At 40.2% G+C, this 20,709-nt stretch overlaps 1 protein-coding gene across 2 annotated transcripts in view; it reads left to right on the top strand.

Moving 5' to 3' along the window:
- The window catches only part of PDK3 (pyruvate dehydrogenase kinase 3), an 81,054-nt gene extending 63,350 nt beyond the window's left edge, over positions 1-17,704 (top strand). The window contains exons 7-12 of one of the 2 annotated variants that reach the window (XM_041000180.1): positions 4,904-4,980; positions 6,965-7,066; positions 7,541-7,651; positions 10,392-10,505; positions 12,102-12,241; positions 17,024-17,704. In XM_041000180.1, the coding sequence (XP_040856114.1) occupies positions 4,904-4,980; positions 6,965-7,066; positions 7,541-7,651; positions 10,392-10,505; positions 12,102-12,241; positions 17,024-17,054 (575 nt within the window). In that variant the 3' untranslated portion in view covers positions 17,055-17,704. Of the gene's footprint in view, positions 1-4,903; positions 4,981-6,964; positions 7,067-7,540; positions 7,652-10,391; positions 10,506-12,101; positions 12,635-17,023 lie in introns of those variants that run through there. The other variant, XM_041000181.1, reaches the window with a different exon arrangement.
- Positions 17,705-20,709: the final 3,005 nt, after the last annotated feature.

Below are 20,709 nucleotides of genomic sequence, written 5' to 3'. Positions count from 1 at the left end.
GCCTTTGGGGTGGGTTTTTTTTTCCCATTCTTATAAAAGAATTATGTGAGAGTAAAATTCCTTAAGTCTGTCTACAGTACTATTGATATTTATGTTGTTTCAACTCATGGTATTTGGTACAATGACTGTGTAAAACATTTTTATTTTCTGAATCTTGAACATGAAAAAACCCTGGGTCATTTTTTCTGTTGACTTTTAAAAATGTACCCTCGGGTGGAAAATTTATATTTCATTTGTGTCTTATTTTAAAAAGTCAAAAGATATCTGTTAAGCATCCACTACTTTCCAAGTGTGAGTCCCAGGAGTGGGGAAGAGGGGAAGTGTCACAGACAAAAACATTTGACAGGGTTTTAAAAGGAAGAAAAGAAATCTAAACTGTAAATGTTTTTAAAGAAAAGTGCAAGTAATTGAATGAGCCCTTAGGAGGCTCCTAGGGACTGTTGTTTGAACAAAAACCAAACAACAACAATACCACCACTGTAACAGGCATTTTCATTTTCTGAAGATTTAGAGTGAAAAGGTTGAATTCAGAAGACTAAGCAACACAGCTTGGTCCTCAGGGTCTATTTAAATGGCAGTAAAGGAATCCAAAGGAAACAACCAAGGAAGCCAGGGCACTCCTCAGCAGTCTAACATCTTAGTCCGTTCAGGCTGCCATGACAAAGATACCAGAGTGTGAATGGCTTCAACGACAAACACATGCTTCTTCTACTTCTGGACGCTGAGGAATCAAGATCATGAGGCATGCAGATTAGGTGTCAGGTGAGAACCTGCTTTAGTGCTGCAGAGCTTCTCCTCAGCATCCTCACAGGGCAGCTTTTGGGTCTCCTTGTTCTACTCTTATGACCCGGTCATCTCACAAAAGCCCTACCCTCTCAGTAACCCTAGTAATCCTAACTTTGGTGTTCATTTCTAGTGCATACATTTGGGAGAGGGTACATGGTCTACAAGCCACAACAGCCACGGATCCAAAGCCTTAAAAGACAGTAACTGGGTTGAAGTATGCTGAATAATGAAACAGAGCAAGGGGTGGGGTGGGGTGGGGAGGGTAGCTAGTTGGCTGAAATTGTCCTGTAGCGCTCCTAGGAACAGAGTTGAGCCCTGTGGTGAAGGAGAAGTGGGAGCTGATGGGGAGGTTGGGACTGAAAACCAGCTGCCCTGTGTGAAGAATTTTACAACCAAGGTATGTATCTCACTTTGGTCAAAAACTTGGCAGCATAAATAGAACCAAACTGGTATTAAACTTACTAGCTATGTTGTTATTGCCAGAAGACCCTTTCTAAGTTCTGAGAGCAAAGCTTTTGAATCCAGAATCGTGTATCTCGTCAACACTTCAGTTGAGTCAGAGGTGTAAGCAGTGAGAAATGTCTTCCATGCTCATCTCTATGAGGTAGATTCCTTACTGACTTGATAGGAGGAAAAATCAGTTTAGGGTGATGGCTGTGTAGTATTTTGGCAAGCAGCCAATTAAAACTTGAAAAATATCGGAAAAAAATAGAATAAAAAGCTGGAAGATCTTAGAGATGGTAAAGGAAGCATATTTCTTATCCAGGCACCCTAAGGAGATGTAGAACTCTGGGGAAAAAATATAAAACTGTGTAAGAAGGATGTGGACTAAATGTGAAGCAGCATAATCCTGAGCAGTGGTTTAGATGTGACAGGCCTAGCAGTTGATCACATGTGATGTTAACAGGTGTTGAAACCTTTAAGAGGTGGAGTATAATGGAAGTGGTTATGTCGTTGGAGAGGGGAGCAGCCTTAGAAGTGATTAATGTAGTTTTGATGGGGCTCTGGTTAGTTCTTGTGACAGTGGGTGGTTGTAAAGCAAGGCTACCCTGTGCTCTTGTCCCTTTTAACATGTTGCCATTGCCCTTTCTGCTGCTCCAGTTTGTTGTACCCACAGGGACCCTCACCCAAGTTCAAACAGATGGAGCCACCTGATCTCAGACTTCTAGCTTCCAAAACTATGAGCTAAAGAAACATTTTTATTTTATAAAGCACCCAACCTCAGGAATTTTAATATAGCAGTAGAAGGCAGACTAGCACTTGGAGTACAACGATACTTTAAAATCATTTTATTTGGGTACATTTTTTTTTTAATCCATGCACCTGATTTTCAGAAAGTTCATGGAAGATCTGTCTGAATACATTGTTCATAGATTTCAACATTTTTGCACCAAAACAGCTTATCTTTTAGTTCAATTTCCTGTTAACATTTTGAAGTACACAGATACAAAGGGAATCACCTTCCCCTTAAGACATTATTTTCCTCCAGATAACGCAGGAGTCAGGTCATCAAACTTATAAGGTGTACTGCTAGGGCTGCTCAGAAGTGGTTCATAGTTACGTAGCTATAATGTTACCAGTACTACTGATTTTGAGATTTCTTTTTAAAGATTGATTTATTTTAATTGGAAAGACAAGTTTACAGAGGGAAGGAGAGACAAAGATCATCGCTGTTTTACTCCCCAAGTGGCCACAACAGCTGGAGCTGAGCTGAGCCTAAGCCAGGAGCAAGAAGCTTCATCCAGGTCTCTCAGGCAGGTACAGGGTCCCAAGGCTTTGGGCCATGCACTACTGCTTTCCCAGCCACAAGCAGGAAGCTGGATGGGAAGTGGAGCAGCTGGGACAAAAACTGGTGCTTATATGGGATGCTGGTGCTGCAAGGCAGGGGATTAGCCATTTGAGCCATTGCACCAGCCCCGAATGTTCAGTTTTCTTAGAGAGTGTGTGAGCAACATATGGAATAGTTAGAAGAATGTAAATATGAGGAGGCTTCAAAAAGTTCATAGAAACTCACATAATATTTTAGCTCATTTTGCTACACTGTTTCTGTCATCCAAAAGATTGTAGTAGACGTTGTAAAATTTGACTGCGTCTGGGTTCAGATTGAGAGTGGGAAAGGGAGAACAACTTTTCCCTTTCTTTTTTTGAAAAGAAAACGAAGCCCTTTGAGGGTAGTCATTTAGGTAAGGTCGATGGCTGTGGATTGTAGTGCCTAGGCTCCGGCTCCCAACTAGCTGTAGTGGTGTCTTCACTTACTTGGTTCCTGCCACCTAAGTGAGGGACTTGGGTAGAGTTCCCAGTTCTGGCCATTGTGGGAGTTTGAAGAGTGAACTGATGATGGGGGCTTTCTGTGATTCTCAGTACACCTTCCAGGTAATTTTTTAAATTAAAATAATGAAAACAAAAATGTGTGGGCTGGCATTGATGCGCAGTGGATACATTTATCGCTTGCATCAGTGATATCACATGTTGGTACTGATTAGTGTTTTGGCTGCTCCACTTCAGCTCCAGCTCTGTGCTAATTACCTGCAGGAAAGCAGTCAAGGATAACGCATGCTTGTGGGCTCCTGCCACCCATGTGCGTGACTCAGATGAAGCTCCTGGCTTCAGCCTGGCTCAGTATGGCCATTGTGGCCATCTGGGGAGTGAACCAGAGGATGGAAGATTTATTTTGCTATTTTGTCCCCCTTTGTCTCCAACTTGCTTTTGAAATAAATATTTCCAAAATTAAAAAAAAAAAAAAAACGTTTAAGGCATTTGTAGATACTACCGGTAAAATTTTTAAGAAGTAGCTGATGGGGCCCGGCGCGGTGGCGCAAGTGGTTAAAGGTCCTCGCCTTGCACGCCCGGGATCCCATATGGGCGCCGGTTCTAATCCCGGCAGCCCCGCTTCCCTTCCAGCTCCCTGCCCGTGGCCCGGGAAGGCAGTCGAGGACGGCCCAAAGCTTTGGGAACCTGCACCCGCGTGGGAGACCCGGAAGAGGCTCCTGGCTTTGGATCGGCATAGTATCGGCCCGTTGCACTCACTTGGGGAGTGAATCATCGGATGGAAGATCTTCCTCTCTGTCTCTCCTCTCTGTATATCCGCCTTTCCAATGAAAAATAATAAAAATAAATCTAAAAAAAAAAAAAAAAGAAGTAGCTGATGGGCAAAGGGTTCCCCAGTTAGAATCACTGCTTCAGCTGTCCAGTTTTTATGCCTCTTCTGTTTAGCCTGGGCAAATCAGATAGCCACTCCACAACCTGTTTCCTCACATTGCAAAACAGTGCCACTCAGCCTCTGTACCAGGTAGTATTGTCATGAGGATTCCATTGGATAATGTGTGGGAAGGCCCTTTGAATGTGCTAAGAAACAGTGTTTGCCTCTGACTTACAGAATTGCTTCGGTTTATTAGGGGAACTCATTCGATTGAAGTAGTGAAGGGGGTGAATGTGTCTGCAACTGCTTGAGGCAGCTCATGTAGTTTCAGGGTCTTAAGTGATCTGGGGTCATGAGGAAGAGGAAGAACTAAATTTTTGAGCACCTGCTTGCTGTTCTTAGTGCCAGATCTAGGATCTGACGTTTCTCATACTTTGCTCAGAAGATCCCTGAGCCAAGGAGAAAGAACTGTGGTCTCCAGGAGCCTCATTGCCAGTACCGGTAGCAGAAGCTAGGAGAACCTCACGTATTCCTTAACGGTAGGCCTTGCCTTGATTGAACAAAACGCAGCACTGCTGTAGTCTAATTCTCTAGGCCTATTTACTCAGGTAGCTTCATATTCCCCCAGGTAAACACTTGGATCAGTGGCAGCAGTGTCCCGACTTTGAACAATGCTCAGTGACATCTGGATGTCCTCATGTACTGCTTGGAATATTATGGTATAGATTGTGCAGTGCTCACCTAAGCTTCAGGGAGACAGAGGGATCTCGGAGCTGGCAAGAGTAGGAAGTCATTTTCACCCCAGGGTGGTTTGAGTGCAAGCATATGCTTTTGCTCAGCACTGCCTTTAGAAGGGGGAAACTAAATTAGCCTGTTCCAAAGGTCCATGTTATGAACCTGGAAAGTAGAATGCAAACATAATTCTTGGCTTTTCTAGTTTTGTTCCTTATTCATTGGTGGTTTTGTCTCTGTTTTCAGCCAAAGCACCAGACAAACCTATTCAGGTAGTCTATGTGCCCTCACATCTGTTTCACATGCTATTTGAGTTGTTCAAGGTAAGTGGAATTCAAAAACATGGGAAGAACTCTTCATTTTAAATTACTTTGATTCAGAGCATAATGGATTCATTAGATTAGCATAAGAAAAAGGTTTTGCATTACCATTTTAAAAATTCTATTTCTGATATCCTGTGGGTTTTATAATTTGTACACTGTGAGATGAAAAATTGCTGTGTGCAGTATACTTTTTTGTGAATATTAGTACATATTGATTTTCAAACTTAATTGTGGCATTCGGTGAAATTCGTACTGTTTTTTCTTCAGTTATGAGGTTAGACATGCTCATTAGTTTTCAAACGTGACAAAAGCTGTATGGGTTATAGCCAAATCAAAATAAAAACACAGATTGATGTTTCTGACCATTGACTGTGTTGGTGCATTAGCAATTGCTCCAGTCCTGGGAGATCCTATAATCTATCTCCATGTGTGAATCGATTCAGAAAATCTGACAGAGGCAAAGGGTAAAAATGTGAATTGACTGGACCACAAAGGACAAAAGGGCAAAAAGAGCTCTATAGAATGCTTAAAGCTGTAGATAATGGCATTTACTGTAGAGTATTGTAGGCACAAGGATTTGAGTTAAAAATTTCATTTCTTCCCATTGTGCAAAGCACTAAATTGAACACCTGAAAAATCAGTTATGCTGATTTACTTCTAAAAATCAGAATGTTGCTTATGTAACACTTGAAGGTTGAGATGGGCATTCAATTGTGAACTTTCTCTTCAACTGTCGTGGATTTTACAAAATTTCTTTTAGAAAATATTTATTTATTTTGATTTGAAAGTCAGATGTACATAGAGAAGGAGAGACAGAGAGATAAAGATCTGCTATCTGCTGGTTCACTACCCAAGTGGCTGCAATGGCCAGAGCTGAGCCAGTCCAATACTAGGAGCCAGGATCCTCTTCCAGGTCTCCCACGTGGGTGCAGGGTCCCAAGGCTTTGGGCCATCCTCTACTGCTTTCCCAGGCCACAAGCAGGGAGCTGGATGGGAAATGGAGCAGCAAGGACACAAACCGGAACCCATATGGGATCCTGGTGCATGCAAGGCAAGAGTTTAGTTTAGGCACTAGGATATTGCAGAGGGTTAGAATTTCTTTTAAACTGGTGTTTTTTCTACTTATTTTTTTTTTGGCCACTAGATTGGTTTTGGGGTTTTGCTTTTGTTTTTGTTTCGTTTCAAGGAGACATGAATTCTTTCTGTTTTTATGCCTGCCTTTGAGGAAAGGTGCTCTATAAATGCAGACTGCCAACAGGATTTAAAGTGTACAAATTAGCTTGTGCAGCCTCATTACTTGTAATAAATAAACCTCTGGATTGAGTTGAATGATTCAAATACCCTAAAGTAAGGGGAAAAATATAAAAGAAGGAAAGAAATAAAAATATGTTGGATGGAGCTAAAACTAGATGAAATATGAAATACCAGGAATTTTTTCCTTGATCTGAACACATGTTTAGTAGTTACAACTTTTTTCATTTTATTCAAAAGGTGGAGTGCCAGAGAGAGAGAAGAGAGAAGTAGGGAGCTAGAGAAAGAGCATGTGGTTGGAAAAGAAGGGGTTTCTATCCACTGGATCACTCCCCAAATTTCTATAACAGTCAAGGCTGGGCCAATCCTAAAGCAGGGAACCTGGAACTCATTCCAGGTCTTCCTGCAAGGTGGCAGGGATCCAAGTACTGGCCCATCACCTGCTGCTCCACATTAGCGGGAAACTGGATTGCAGGTAGACCCAGTGCTTAAACTAGGCATTCCATTATGGGATTTGGATGTCCCAAGTATCATCTAAACCAGTGGACTACACACCCACCCTGGCCAAACCTGTAAGAGGGAAAGAAATGCTGCATAAATCCAGCTAATATTTGTCTAACAAAAGAATTATTGGGTATAAGTAGTTAAGTAGTGTTGTGCTTGTTTCTTTTTAATAACTGTACTTTCTAAGTCAATGAGTTGTTTGGTTAAAAAAAAAATCTTCTTATTTTAGAACTCAATGAGGGCAACAGTCGAACTCTATGAAGATAGAAAAGAGGGCTACCCAGCTGTCAAAACCCTTGTTACTTTGGGTAAAGAAGATTTGTCCATTAAGGTAACTGCTTTATTTGCATGCATTCTGTCATTCTCAGCTGGTTTAATAGTTTCTAGACATTGAGAAATCTGAGGGATGTGAGTAAAACTGACATATTTTGTCTTATGGATGAGTACAGTCAGGTGCTGCCTAACGATGTTTTGGTTCACAACGTACCGCACCTGTGACAGTCATGCTGTACAGTTCTGCACCTTTTGAGGCTGGCAGGCATCCTAGTTTCTGTGAGTGTACACTGGGGTATTCACACTGCAAATCCCTAACAAAGCAGTTTTCAGAACTTCCCTTGTCATTAAGTGATGCATGGTGGTACTGAGCTGCATCCTTAGCTTAGGTCAAACTCACTTAGAATGCCATTATTTAGGGTGCTGGATGAGACTTCAACTCCAAGCCTGTAAGATCCTATTTCATGAGCTGACTACTAGGTATAGGTTGATTTCTTTTTAAAGTATTTGTAACATTTTTTGTGCACTGCAGATAAGTGACCTAGGCGGTGGAGTCCCACTTCGAAAAATAGATCGTCTTTTTAACTACATGTATTCAACAGCTCCTAGACCCAGCCTGGAACCCACAAGAGCCGCCCCTTTGGTAAGCCTCCTGCTCCACTGCTGAAGGGAAGAGCACTCATGTGCAAAGAGGTTCTGTCTGTAGGAGGGATAGAGCTCCCCAGCTCCCCAGCTTCTGCCACCAGCCATGCTAAGAAGGTGTTGTGGCTAGCTTTGGAGGAGGGGAAGCTTTTTGCTTTGGCTTCTTCCTTTGTGAATGCTTTGAACTTAGATTTCTTCTCAATTTGTGGCTGAGAAGCACTCTGAGCTGAGTGCTTCACTCCCAAAATAGAGGGAAAGCCTTTCACAGCCTGTTCCCTGAGCACCACTTAGCACCTTCTGCTGCCCTTGGATGTGAGGCATACTCCCATGTGCAGGAGCCAGAGCCCAGCAGCCCAGGTCACCCAGGGCCTTGGAATCTGCTCTAATTTATTTATATAATTAAAGCATTCATTATAAAGATATTCCATTTTCTATATTATATAACGTTAGCATGAAACATACAGGTGGTAGATGCATTGTCAAAGTGCTTTCTCTCACACTCTAGCACTAACCTTCAGCCCTGTCAAGGTGTGGAGAAATGCCTCTGGTTACCATGGTAGCACTGAGATCCTGGTAGGGCCACACTTTCTCTCCCTGCTGAGTGTTTCTAATTGACAAACAACAATTGAAACCTTTGTCATTAAACATAGCAACATATTTATCAGTCTGCAAAACAGTTCAGGGTATAAATTAAGTTTCATTTTAGAGTCCTACCTTACTGATAAGCATATAAGATTATATTTTATTTGCATGAATAAAATCAAGTGTTCTGCATTATTTGTTTGAGACAGAGTTTGTTAACGCAGCATGTTGAAAACAGGGAAAGTCAAGAAAATTTGTGAACGATTTGGAAAGGCAGTGCCTTGACCAACCTGTGGTATCTATTTATTGGTATCTATTTATGTAAATAAATATCCAAAGGAAAAAACGGCACCAGTGCATCCGCCATTTTTCAAAATTAGTATGGACTGTCTCTTTGAGGCCTTAAAATAGTGTCCTGAGGATGGATTTATGTCATGGTTTCTTATGAAACCAAGGAATTGGAGTAAGAGACCTTAAAATGTGAACTGACCCTTCCTTGTATAGCTGATGAAATGACTAAGTGATAGCAAAGCTGGTGCTGGCTGTTACGTGTTCTTCCAGGGTGGCACATGGCTGTCCTAGTGCAGAACTTCTTCCACTTGTGTCTCTGTGGTGCATGAACTGCCCTCAGCTTTAAAGTGGGTATATGACTGTGCTACTAACAAGTGAAACTTGTTCAGTGACCACCTGAACAGTTTAACCCCTGGGTCTTGGCACAGGAGCCTGTGACTGGCAAACTCCCATTGGCCCCTTTCCTGCCCTGGGAGACCTGCTATGAACCTCACCAAATCTGAAATAGCGCCCCCTACTGCATTTTCTGGGAACCCCCCCCTTACTGCTGCTCTGTTCTTTGCTGTTCCCTATCTGGTTTAAGGGAAGGCTTGGGGCCTTGCTGGAATGCTGGGGGCAGATTTCCAGGTCTCTTCCTGGAATAGGCTTTTTTCCTTGCTGCGGTTACCTCAGTCAGTACCCTGGCTGTCTGTTCTTTCCTCCTACCTGCCTTAGCCAGCACATCCTACAGCCCCTAAATGACATGGTATGTTCTGTCACTCCATGGCCTTGCCGTTAGGCCCTACCCCGAGGAAGATGTCAAGGAGAGTGGTTCAGTGTGCGAAAACGGCAGAAATCCATGTCACTTGATAAAATTGCTGCTCTTAGTAGCTCTAATCTCAGCTCCCGTTTATGTAGTTTTACTATGCGTTAGGCACTGTGTGGTGACTTTACACTTACTTCGTTTCTTCTCTATAGCAGCTCTGAGGTAAGCTTTTTATTACATGTTCCTATGAGAAAACAGTCTCTAGGAGGTTGAGTAAACTGCCCAGAGTTGTCAAACAGAAGTGGATTTGGATTCAGATCTGAGTCCAAAGCCACAGCTGCACGTGTCCATTAGCCAGCTGCTTACCCCATCCTTAACCTTGTCAGTAGATTGAAGCAAAGATGATGAAGCTTGACAGTGTAACATCTCCCCCCACACTGGCCTCAGGAACATTGCTGAATTTGGTCAATTCTTCTTTTTAAAAATTCTATCCTGCTTTTGCTTTTTCCTTTTTTAAAAACACCAATCATTCAGTCAGGGTTTTTGTAAGGGAGGGTACTGGATTTGTTTTTCTTGTTTCTTAAAATAACCTGCGTGAGAATATCTTAATATCCTTTAGTGTCTCTGAACTTTAGGAAGTGTTCTCTCAGAGGACTGTCTCCTTTGCAGTATGTGAGCCCTGTTCCGGCTTGGTCTGAACTGAGGTGTTACTGCTTTTCCTTAAGAGCGAGGCAATCTAATAGTGCAATTTTGAAATGATATGGATTGTTTTGTTTTGTTATTCAGCTCAATTCTATTTTGAGTTTTCCAGAAATATATGGTAAAAATTTGCTTCAAAATGCTGAAAAAAATTGTTAGTAAAAAAAACCTGAAATGGCTGCAGTTACCCAAATACATGAAAAATGTTTCTGCGAGGTGAAAATAGAGATTGTTTGCTGGAGCTGAGCATATGTATGTGCTCGCACATATGTGTGCATGTATATGTCATTGTAAAGGTTGAATCAGTAATTCAGTCAAATGAACTTTGAATCGAGAATTTCTTTTCATCTTCTCGGAATGTTCTCATATAGAACATGCTGGCATTTGTGTCTTTATCAGTGCATTAATTTTCTTTTCTTGCTAGGCTGGATTTGGCTACGGTTTGCCGATTTCTCGTCTATATGCTAGATATTTTCAGGGAGACCTAAAACTGTATTCCATGGAAGGAGTGGGTACTGATGCTGTCATTTATTTAAAGGTACTGCATTTGGTTTCTGTCACTGTAAAGGCATTTTTAGTGATGAAGTTATTGTCTCTTACATTCAGCTCAAAATTATGCAGGTTTAATGGGAAAATCATATTGTGCCTTTCCTTGGATTTTAGACTCAGTGATAGCAAAACATGAAATCTTGAGTTATAAAACTTGTATCATTTTGTTCCTAAAACTGTATTAATCAGTTTTTTTCCCTGTACATAAAATTTCCCCTATATATATATAAGATAAATTCATTCTTAAATTATGGTCCAGGGCCCGGCACAATAGCGTAGTGACTAAAGTCCTTGCCTTGCATGTGCCAGGATCCTATCTGGCTGCCAGTTCTAATCCCGGCAGCCCCGCTTCCCATCCAGCTCCCTGCTTGTGGCCTGGGAAAGCATAGCATGCTGCTATTTGCGGTGCCGTAGTTAATCCATTAAAGAGTACTTCTCTTAAATGCAAGTGCAGCTGATTGACATTATACATGATATTATTTGATGGCATATGTTTATACATCAGGTATGCATGACACTACTTCTCCCAGTCCATTTAGAGAGCTGTCGGGTGGTCGCAGTAGTCGGAACAGGTGAATATTTCAGAGCAGTACTAACAGAACGGACTAGGCACTCTTCTGGTCATGTGTATTTTAGCACTTGTTTTGCATAAATGAATGTTTGCAGTTTCTTTTTTTAAGATTTATTTGTTTTTATTGGGATGGCAGATTTTACAGAGAGAAGGAGAGACAAAGAGAAAGATCTTTTACCCACTGTTTTACTTCCCAAGCGCTGCAATGGCTAGAGCTGAGCTGATCCGAAGCCAGGAGCCAGGAGCTTCTTCTGGGTCTTTCATGTGGGTGCAGGGTCCTAAGGCTTTGGGCCATTCTCTACTGCCACAAACCGGGAGCCAGATCAGAAATGGAGCAACCAGGACATGAACTGGCGCCCATATGAGATCCCAGTGCTTGCAAGGCGAGAATTTAGTAACTAGGCTATCGCGCTGGGTCCTGCAATTTCTTTTAAAAAGCTTTGGGTCAGGAAAGAAGGAATGACGGAAATATAGCGTTAGAATTGTATCTATGAACTACATTAAATCTGTTCTCTTTATAGTAACTAAAAAAATAGTAAACTTTACAGTAGGTGTCACAGACAGTGGGTTAAGCTGCTGGGGACCCTTGCATCTCATACTGGACTGTTAAGTTGGAGTCCTGGCTGTTTGACCTCCGATCCAGCTCCCTGAGAACATGTCTGCAAAGGCAGCATGTTATGCCCCAAGTGCTTGGGTCCCTGCCACCCATGTGAGAGACCTGGATGGAGCCCAGGCTCCTGGCCCAGCTTTGGCTATTGTGAGCGTATGGGCAGTTAACCAGTAGATGGAAGATCTCTGTTTCTCCTATCTGTCAGTCTGCCTTCCAAATAAATAATTTTTTTCTTAAAAATAGCTTGAGTTTTTCCTAAACATTGCAACTGTTACAATAATTGTAATAGAATTTTAAATTGCATTTTAAAATTTCTTATGTTTTAAATAGTAAGGATTTGAATATTTCACATGAGAATAATGACATTGTGGACCTTTGGATGTATATTTTAATTTTTCCATTAGGCTCTTTCAAGTGAGTCCTTTGAGAGATTGCCGGTGTTCAATAAGTCTGCATGGCGCCATTACAAGACCACGCCTGAAGCTGATGATTGGAGCAATCCCAGCAGGGAACCCAGAGATGCGTCAAAATATAAAGCTAAACAGTAACGTGCTACTTTGATTTCTATCATAAAAAACCTGATTTGTCCCTTGGATGTACTAGCCAGATGCTTGATACTTTTTGCCCTATCTTCCTTGTGTTTTGAAAATTGATTCGCATGTAATACTTGTACATTTTAATGGCATACAGTGCAATAATTCTGTACATATACAGAAATGAACTGATCAAGCTGGGCCATTCACCTTTCGTTTCTGTAACTCCTCTTAGTGTTTGGAGCCTACCAGCTCATTTTCCCAGTTCTTCATACATGCTATAACCTACCTGTTACTGTGAACTCTAATTGCTTCCACTCTTCTGTGGAACACTAAGTGTATCTGACTCTGTTTCCGTTCCTGTTATTCAACCAGCTTCTGTCTCCACTCTTCCCAGCCTCTAGTCACCACTGCTTGAATTCAAAGTATTCTTCATTTCTAACTTCACAGAAGAAACATGAGATATTTGTGTTTCTGTGTCTAGCATATTTATTTCTCTTTATATAATGACTTCCAGTTTCATCCATTGTGCTACAGATGTCAGGATTGTATTGGTTTTTATGGCTGAGTAATATTCCATTTTGCCTATATCACATTTTCTTTATCCAGTGATGGACAGCTAGGTTGACTCTGTTTTGGCTATTATGAACAGTGCAACGGTGAGTGTAAGAATGAAGGTATTCTCTTCATATACTGATACCAGTTCTTCCAGTATACCCACAAGTGGGATAGCAGCAACAGTAAGGGTTCCTTTTCTCTACGTCCCCTCCAGCAATGGTTAGTTTGTGTCTACTCTGATAATATCCATTCTTGTAGGAATGAGATAATATGTCATCATGATTTAGATTTGAAGTTCTCTGATGATAGCGTTTTTGTTTTTTGGGGTTTTTTTTTTTTTTTTCAAGCAAAGTGATTCCCAAAGAAGGAAAAAGTAGTGCAGACTTTTCACCTCAGGCAAGGGCTGGCAAGACTTGGGTAGCCACAGGTGCAGTGTGAATAAAGGACCCACTAGTCTAGGAATCCTTAACGGCCTTAAGTAGGGGCTTGGCCTATTATGTTTTACTTGAAAAGCAATTAAGCTTGCCATTTGTCATCATCCTTAGAGGTTTACAGAAGATTATTTCAAGAAATTTTCTGGGTTAAAGCTGAAAAAAATATGTAAGTTGAAATTATCTGTCATTATAAGCAAAATATGATATGTCTGTACAGTGAAATATTGCCAGCCACTAAAGGGATGGGTGATCTGACATATGCTACAGCATGGATGAACCTTGAAGTCATAATGGTAAACAAGCCAGACTGGGAAGGACAAATATTGTCTAATTCCATTTATGTGAGATAGCTAGGGAAGTCAAATTTGTAGAGTCAGTCAGCGGAAAGGTTGTTTGTTACCAGGCACAAGAGGGCACAAGGAGAGGGGAGATGTTGCTCAGTACTTACAGTTTTAGTTCAGGCTGTGACAAAGTTTATAGAATTGGATACTGATGATGGATGCACAGTAGTGTGAATGTACTTAATGTCGCCGAACTGTACAATTAAAATGCTTGCAATGGTTAAGTTATATGTTATATAGTTTATCACAATAAAAATGTTAGAAAAAAAGATTCCCAACCACAGTAACAAGTTTCACTATTTTATGGTCATAAGGAAATTAATCTGGACTTTGCTTTCCAATTTTTTTTTTCTTCTACCAGTAAGCTCTGATTCTACAAGCATGATTGAGTTATTTTATTTAAAAATAAGCTTTAATGGGCCCAGCACGGTAGCCTAATGGCTAAAGTCCTCGCTTTGCACACACCCGGATCCCATATAGGTGCCAGTTCGTGTCCTCGTGGCCCCTCTTCCCATCCAGCTCTCTGCTTGTGATCTAGAAAAGCAGCCGAGGACAGCTCAAACACTTGGGATCCTGCACTGTGTGGGAGACCCAGAGAAGGCTCTGGCCTCCTGGCTTCAGATTGGCGCAGCTCTGGCCATTGCTGCCGCTTGGGGAGTGAATCATTGGACAGAATATCTTCCTCTCTGTCTCTCCTCCTCTCTGTATATCTGACTTTGCAATAAGAGAAATAAATCTTAAAAAAATAAGCTTCATTAATAGAAAAGCAGAATATATACATTGTGAATAACTCAAAACAAATAAGCTTTAAAAAATGAAGGACAAATGACTAAATTCCCACATCTTAGATATTGCCCTGTTACAGTTGATGTATGTTCTGTCAAATAGTTTGCTATATATGTGTGTATATTTTTCTCAAAATGAGATCATATTATTCCTACTGTTTTACGAGCTGCTTTTGTTTCATGTAATCGTCTTTACCTTTCCGTGTCAACAAATTATCTCATTAAAATTCCCAGTGTGTCCAAACCAGGAAATATTCCAGGATTACATCTGTGTAGCTTCAACCTATTGTCACTGTCAAAGTAGAACATTCTGTTGTTGAGAGACCATGTTGGTTAGCCTGCAAAATGTGCCACCTTAACCTGACTTTTTTTGGAATGTCTTTTGGCTTATTTGTCTCTATTCCTTATATGTGAATGAAAGTTGATTTAAAGGCTCAGTGAAACATTTTTGCTGAATATTCCATAAGCCCTGTTGCACAAGTACCCTGTAAAACACATGATATCTAATTGGCCCACCATTAGTGATATTAGGATTGACCTCAGTTTAGATGATGGGTGACTGTCATCTTCCCTGTTTCACTCCAGAGTAATCTCTGTGGTGTTATTTCACACTGAGTAGATGTCTGCTTGCATACCAGCCATTCTAATTTTTAAACTCTTTGTTCATTTTGGCCTGAATTAATGATATTAGTGTTTGTAAAAAGTTTTTTTTTTTTTTTAAGTTATCCCTTTGACAATAATTACCGGACATTCTCCTTTAGAGAAATGTTCTTTCTCACCAACTAAAGCAGTACCTTGAAGTACATTTTTTTCCCATGTGTCTTCAGTTTTTTTCTCTTTAAATTTAAAGGGGAGCTTAAGTTCTCTTTAACATTTTTTCAAGGTAGGAAGTTAGGTTCAAACCCACCTTAAATGTAGTATTAGTGTAAGTTAGACGTTACGTAGTATCATTATAAATCTTCATTTCTTTAATATGTCTCAGTACTGCTTCACAGTATAACACATAGTGCACAAATCTGAAGTATCTAATTTGAAATGCTTTTACATGTATATTTTCAGCATCCTAAAAGATGCCTTTTGAGCCGAACTCTTCTCCCTCCCTGTCTGTAACACATAACCATCTTTCTGACTCTTAACTGTAGGCTCTATTCTTGAATTAAAACAAAAACAGCATATCTGTTGCGCCTTTTTGTGTTTTTCTTTTTTTTTTGGTGTCTTTTTGTGAAATTAATCTATGTTATTGCATCTGGCGATCATTATCCTTTTTTGTGCTTAAACATGCTTACCTTTGGCCAGCGGAACCCGTTTGATCTGAATCTCATCTGTTCCATTGAAAAACACCCACTCAGAGCTTTCTTGATCTTTGGCCCAATATGATATGCTAGGCTCGTCTATTAGCTTCCGTGCCCATGTCCTGGAATTTACCCCTAAGGAGTTCAGTCTTATTTTAATGAGTATTAGAAACTTAATCGTGAAGATTAGGAGTCTCATTATGCCTTTTCTAGTTCTTTTGTCTAGGCAAAGCTATAAAAAGATGTTTTTAAAATCATAAACTTTGTTGATATTTTGTATTCTGCTTTACCATTGCAATGTTTCTCCCTGATGTATCTCTCCTGAATCTTTATTGTTAACATCTGGAATACAACAGAAAGATATTTGTATGTGTGTATAGCTTATAAAGTTTTGCAGTTTGTACCATTCTAGTAGTATTGGTAAAGTTTATTTTTCTCTGTAGAAGTCTCATGATGAACTTCTATGCGGTATTGCTGGACTAGCCACTCTGATGCTGAAATTTGGAGGAGTTTGGTTTGTGTATGTGTGCACTGCATATATAGGTGTGCATACTCATAAACACTTTGACTGGCATTATTGCCAGATAGGAATAAACTAAATCAGCTTGATGAACCAGATGAGATCAGTTGCTCTTTACTCCATTTTCACTCTCTATGTAACCAGTACATCAAACTATTGCTCTGATAGAGGAATTTGGATAATGCAGAAAAATACTTATAGATAAACTGTATTTTGATTCTAGTAAGGTGACTTTAATTGTATATTGTCTTTAGAGCAATATTGAAACTTGGTTGTGCTCTGATTATATACAAGCCTTAATTTCTAATATATTATTAGATAGAGTCTAACATAAAACTTGTAAATTCTAAAATTCTTAGCCTGAGTATCAAAATTGTTAAAATGTACAAATAAGATAATTGATAGAGATTTGGGGAATGTATTTACTAGGTATGGTAAATTCACTAGATGTTTGTACATGAGAAATTTGAAGAAGTTTTTTAAGTAGCTGCTTTATTGAGACATAATTCACACTTCATAAAATTCACTGTTTCCAAGTTCAGTGGCTTTGAATATTTTCAGAGTTGTGCTATCCTCACCACTATCTAATTTTGGAGTATTTCATCATCCCAGAAAGAAACCCCATACTCATTAGCAATCATTCCCCATTTCTAATCAGGTTTTTAACTAAGAGTAAAGAACTGTTTTAAAGTAGACATGAATAATTAAATTATGTTTTTTTTTTAGTAACCATAAAAATAATTCTAAGATAAGGCAAGGGTTTTTGAATTATCACTATATTAAATGCTCTGAGTAAGTCTTGGTTAAAAGAGATGGTTGTACTCATAAACTCACTGTGGATATTCTCATTATTTTCTTTATAGGGACAAGATCAAGACTAATAGAACTTTCTAGAGACCCGAATTCTTTGGTCCCATCTGTGAAGAATGTCTTCTGCAAGTCAACCAGAGAGAACTTCTTTCTTCTACCAACTCTGAGTGTGGCACCATAGCTATTCCCAGTGCTTTAATGTATGTTTTCCTCTGTGCAAGGTAGACCTTTCATGGAGTCTTTCCTGTAGCTACTCCACATTTTCCACTGAAGTCATGACTTGCTTAATTTTTTGTAATATCTTGCTTTGGTGTGATTGACACCTGTCACAAATGAGCACAGTGCCTCCTTTGAGCTTGCTGCCCTCCTACTCTCCATCTCATTCTTAGAGTGTCCCAAGTCTACAGCCTCCCCAGAAAATGAGCTTCTTCCCTAGTCCATATACAGCAGAACCTACTGCTGTTCTTTGTGACCAAATAGCAGATTTAGTACCTCTAACTAGGACCTAGGGAATTTAGAAGTGGAAGACATCCACTGAACTTGTCTTGATAAATCAGTCCTAGGCCCCTCATGCCACTCTCAATTTCAGGCTTCTCCTTCTTCCAGCTCTTCATATTCTCACTGTGAGATGTGGTACTTGCGTGTTAGACCTTACAGATGCATTGATTTTATTTCAAAAGTATTATGTATATTTCCATTCTGTTGATTAAAGTATTCCAAAAGTTGTCTTGAAATTTTTCACTGTACTACTTGGTTTCAAAGATCTTAAATGAAAACCATATTCTGGTCATTACCAAGTCTTATAAAGAATGGGAAATGGAGTTTTTGTGCTTCTGTAAAAATTTCAATACTCTAATATTGTACCTTTGTTGTATTATATTCCTTTGTAGTCTTCTAAGGAATTGGCAATTCCTGTGTGATGCACTTTACTAGTTGGAAAATAGATTATTGAAGGGAAAAGTTCTCTCTAGTTTATTTTGAAAAAATGCTATAGGTCTTTGTAATTTTAATTTTTTGTTAATTTTAGCTCATTTTAGTATTGTTATCTTAGTTTGATTTTCACAATGCTTTACTAATTGCTACAAGTTGGAAGTAGCAGAGGACTTAAGATAAAGAAAGAGACATGATGTCATATATTATCCTTAGAAGTAGAAGCTTTCACAGTGTCTAGATTAAAACCAGCCTCTTATGCAGCTGCACAGGTTATATTTTTCTTGTTTCTCTTTTTCATATATATATCTTCTAGCCTGACTTCTGCTCTCTTCTAATGTCTATTTGTAAAGGTTTCAGTCCACTTTCTTAGTATTGCATCCACTGGTGCAGAAAGTTAAGCTTCTGAAGTAGTCTTCCTCCTTAGTTATATTACCATAGCAGTGTAGTTGTCTCCACTGCCTTCACAGCAGGGGCCTTCCCCTTGGGGAGGAGCCAGGCACCAAGTAGTTGCACATGGTTGGACTACATCTGTTTCTGTTCATCACACTGAGTCTTCTTGTCTTCCCTTTTACTATGTCACCTGAGTTCATGGAGCTCCCTTCACATGAGAAAGATCTCATCTTTTCCATCCTTAGATAGAGAATTCATAGTTAGTCAGTTGGGTGAAAAAAATAGGTATGAACTTCCCAGAAACTGGGGGGAGATGAATCATATGGCAGCCTGTGGGTTTGAGGACTGAATCAGTGTCTTGGGGGTGGGGCTCTTTTATTTGATGATTTTTCCTGGTGGTAATAATGGTGTTTTACATTTAAAGACCCTCACTCCCTTGGAAACATTAAGTAGTGTATCATTATCTTAGTAAGCCTCAATTCCCCACCATACCCATTTACACTTTCAGATATGGTACATTGTAGGAAAGGAGCCGACAGACTCAGGTCATGTCACCACCTCCCTGTCTTGGTAGTGTTGCAGTAGTTAGAGGAATGCCCACTGATCACCAGGCCCTCACGGTAGGCACAAGGGAAGGGGCCGAGTATGGGGAATATGGTGTATCAAACCTATCACATTCTATCCTTGCAAATCTTGTTCAAAAGCACAAATTTATTTCAATGTCTCAACGACTTAAGCAGTAGTCTTTTACTAGTATTCTCTTTAACTTACTCATTTCCATCTGACCCAAGTACATACTGCTTTTTTTTCTTCACTAAGATTCCACTTTTCTCCTAAAATAAGAGTTTCCAGAACATCTTACGTTCTTACAGTTTACCAGACCCTTTACTAACATGTTCATTTATATTTCCTTTAAAATGTTTTATTTATTTGAATTACAGAGAAAGAAATCTTCCATCCCCTGAATCACTTCCTTAATGACCACAATGGCTAAGGGCATTGAGGCCAAACACAGGAACCAGAAGCTTCATCTAGTCTCACATGTGGGTTACAGGGCCCAAACACTGGGGGCATACCCTACTGCTTCTCCCAGACACATTAGTAGGGAGCCTGGAGTGCAGCATCTGGGACATGAACTGGCACCTGTATGGGATACCAGCATCACAGGCAGCAGTTGTAGAGTGCCAGCCTCTATCCATGTGCTGCATTTGTCTGTAAGCAATGGTCAGATTTCAACAGATAGCTTGTAATCTAAGTAGATAAGGCCCTCTTTTCAGTGAAATTCTTCTCCATCTCTGTAATGCCCAGTGATTTACTTCCTTTTAAGTATCTGGGGACTGGGTCTGCTGTTTGAAATAGTGCCTGGTAGAGAGTAGGTGCGTAGTAAATATGAGTTGAACCAAAGAGGAAAATGATGGACATTGACCTTGGGTAGTGGGACAGTACCTCTGTATGATCTTAAAACTATCACTGCCTCCACATTAAAAAAAAAAATCAAGTCTGTATCTGTGAAAGTGCTGAATTTCCTTTTCATGCTAACAGCTGACTTGAAAGGATAGAAAAACTAAAGGAAGGCAGTAGAGTTGGATCCACAGGAGCTATCTGATCCTTTCTTTGTCTTAGAGGATCTGATTTTGGCTCCTTGATATACCAGGTCTTTTTTTTTTTTTTTGTTACAGTCTTGCTGTTAGATTCCAAAGATTGGGTGCATACTGCATCCCACTGGATCCTAACCATGCCATGAGGTGAACTGCACAGGCACACCTCTGTTTTTTACATGAAACCCAAAGCAGCTAAGTGGTTCGCCAAGGTGGCGTGGTAAGTGACGGGAAGAGCCCAAGTGAATAGTTGGTCTTCTCGTCCTAAGCTAGAGCTCTGAACCATACACCAGGGCACTAGCATTATCTCTTTTGAATAATTTCTTGGTTGTATTTGTCCTCAAGGATAAGCTCTAAACCAAAAATTGTAGGTAGTACAAGGTAATTCCACTCAGGGGAGGTTTCCTTTTGTGTGTTTCCATTTTGGCATAGATAGAGGAGATATGAATTTGGCAATTTTTACCTAGAAAGATGACCAACTTTGAAAGATATAAATGTAGACAATTACCACAGTTATTTAGGCTTAATTCTGTGAGTGAATTCAGTGTTCACTGCCAGCTCTTTCATGCAAAGACTCCACATCTGAGAGTTATTGCTTTTATCATTTGGTGGACTGGATTACAGCTTCAGCTAGATTTTTCTCACATACTTGCAAATGTATTTCTGTTGCTGTTACTTAGGAACAAACAAATAACTTGGCAGGCTCTCAGAGTCTTGTGTTGCACCTCAGCACTGTGCTGAGGAAGTGAGTCAGTGCTGTGGGGATGCCAGAGAGGTCTGATTCCGGGTGCATGCCTCCTTCCCCTTTGTAGATCCTG

This window comes from Ochotona curzoniae, unplaced genomic scaffold (genome assembly GCF_017591425.1).
Source record: "Ochotona curzoniae isolate NIBS_2020 unplaced genomic scaffold, NIBS_Ocur_1.0 contig_1274, whole genome shotgun sequence".
NCBI lineage: Eukaryota > Metazoa > Chordata > Mammalia > Lagomorpha > Ochotonidae > Ochotona > Ochotona curzoniae.
Note: the sequence above shows the minus strand (reverse complement) of the source record. Positions and strands in the feature narration are given on the sequence as shown.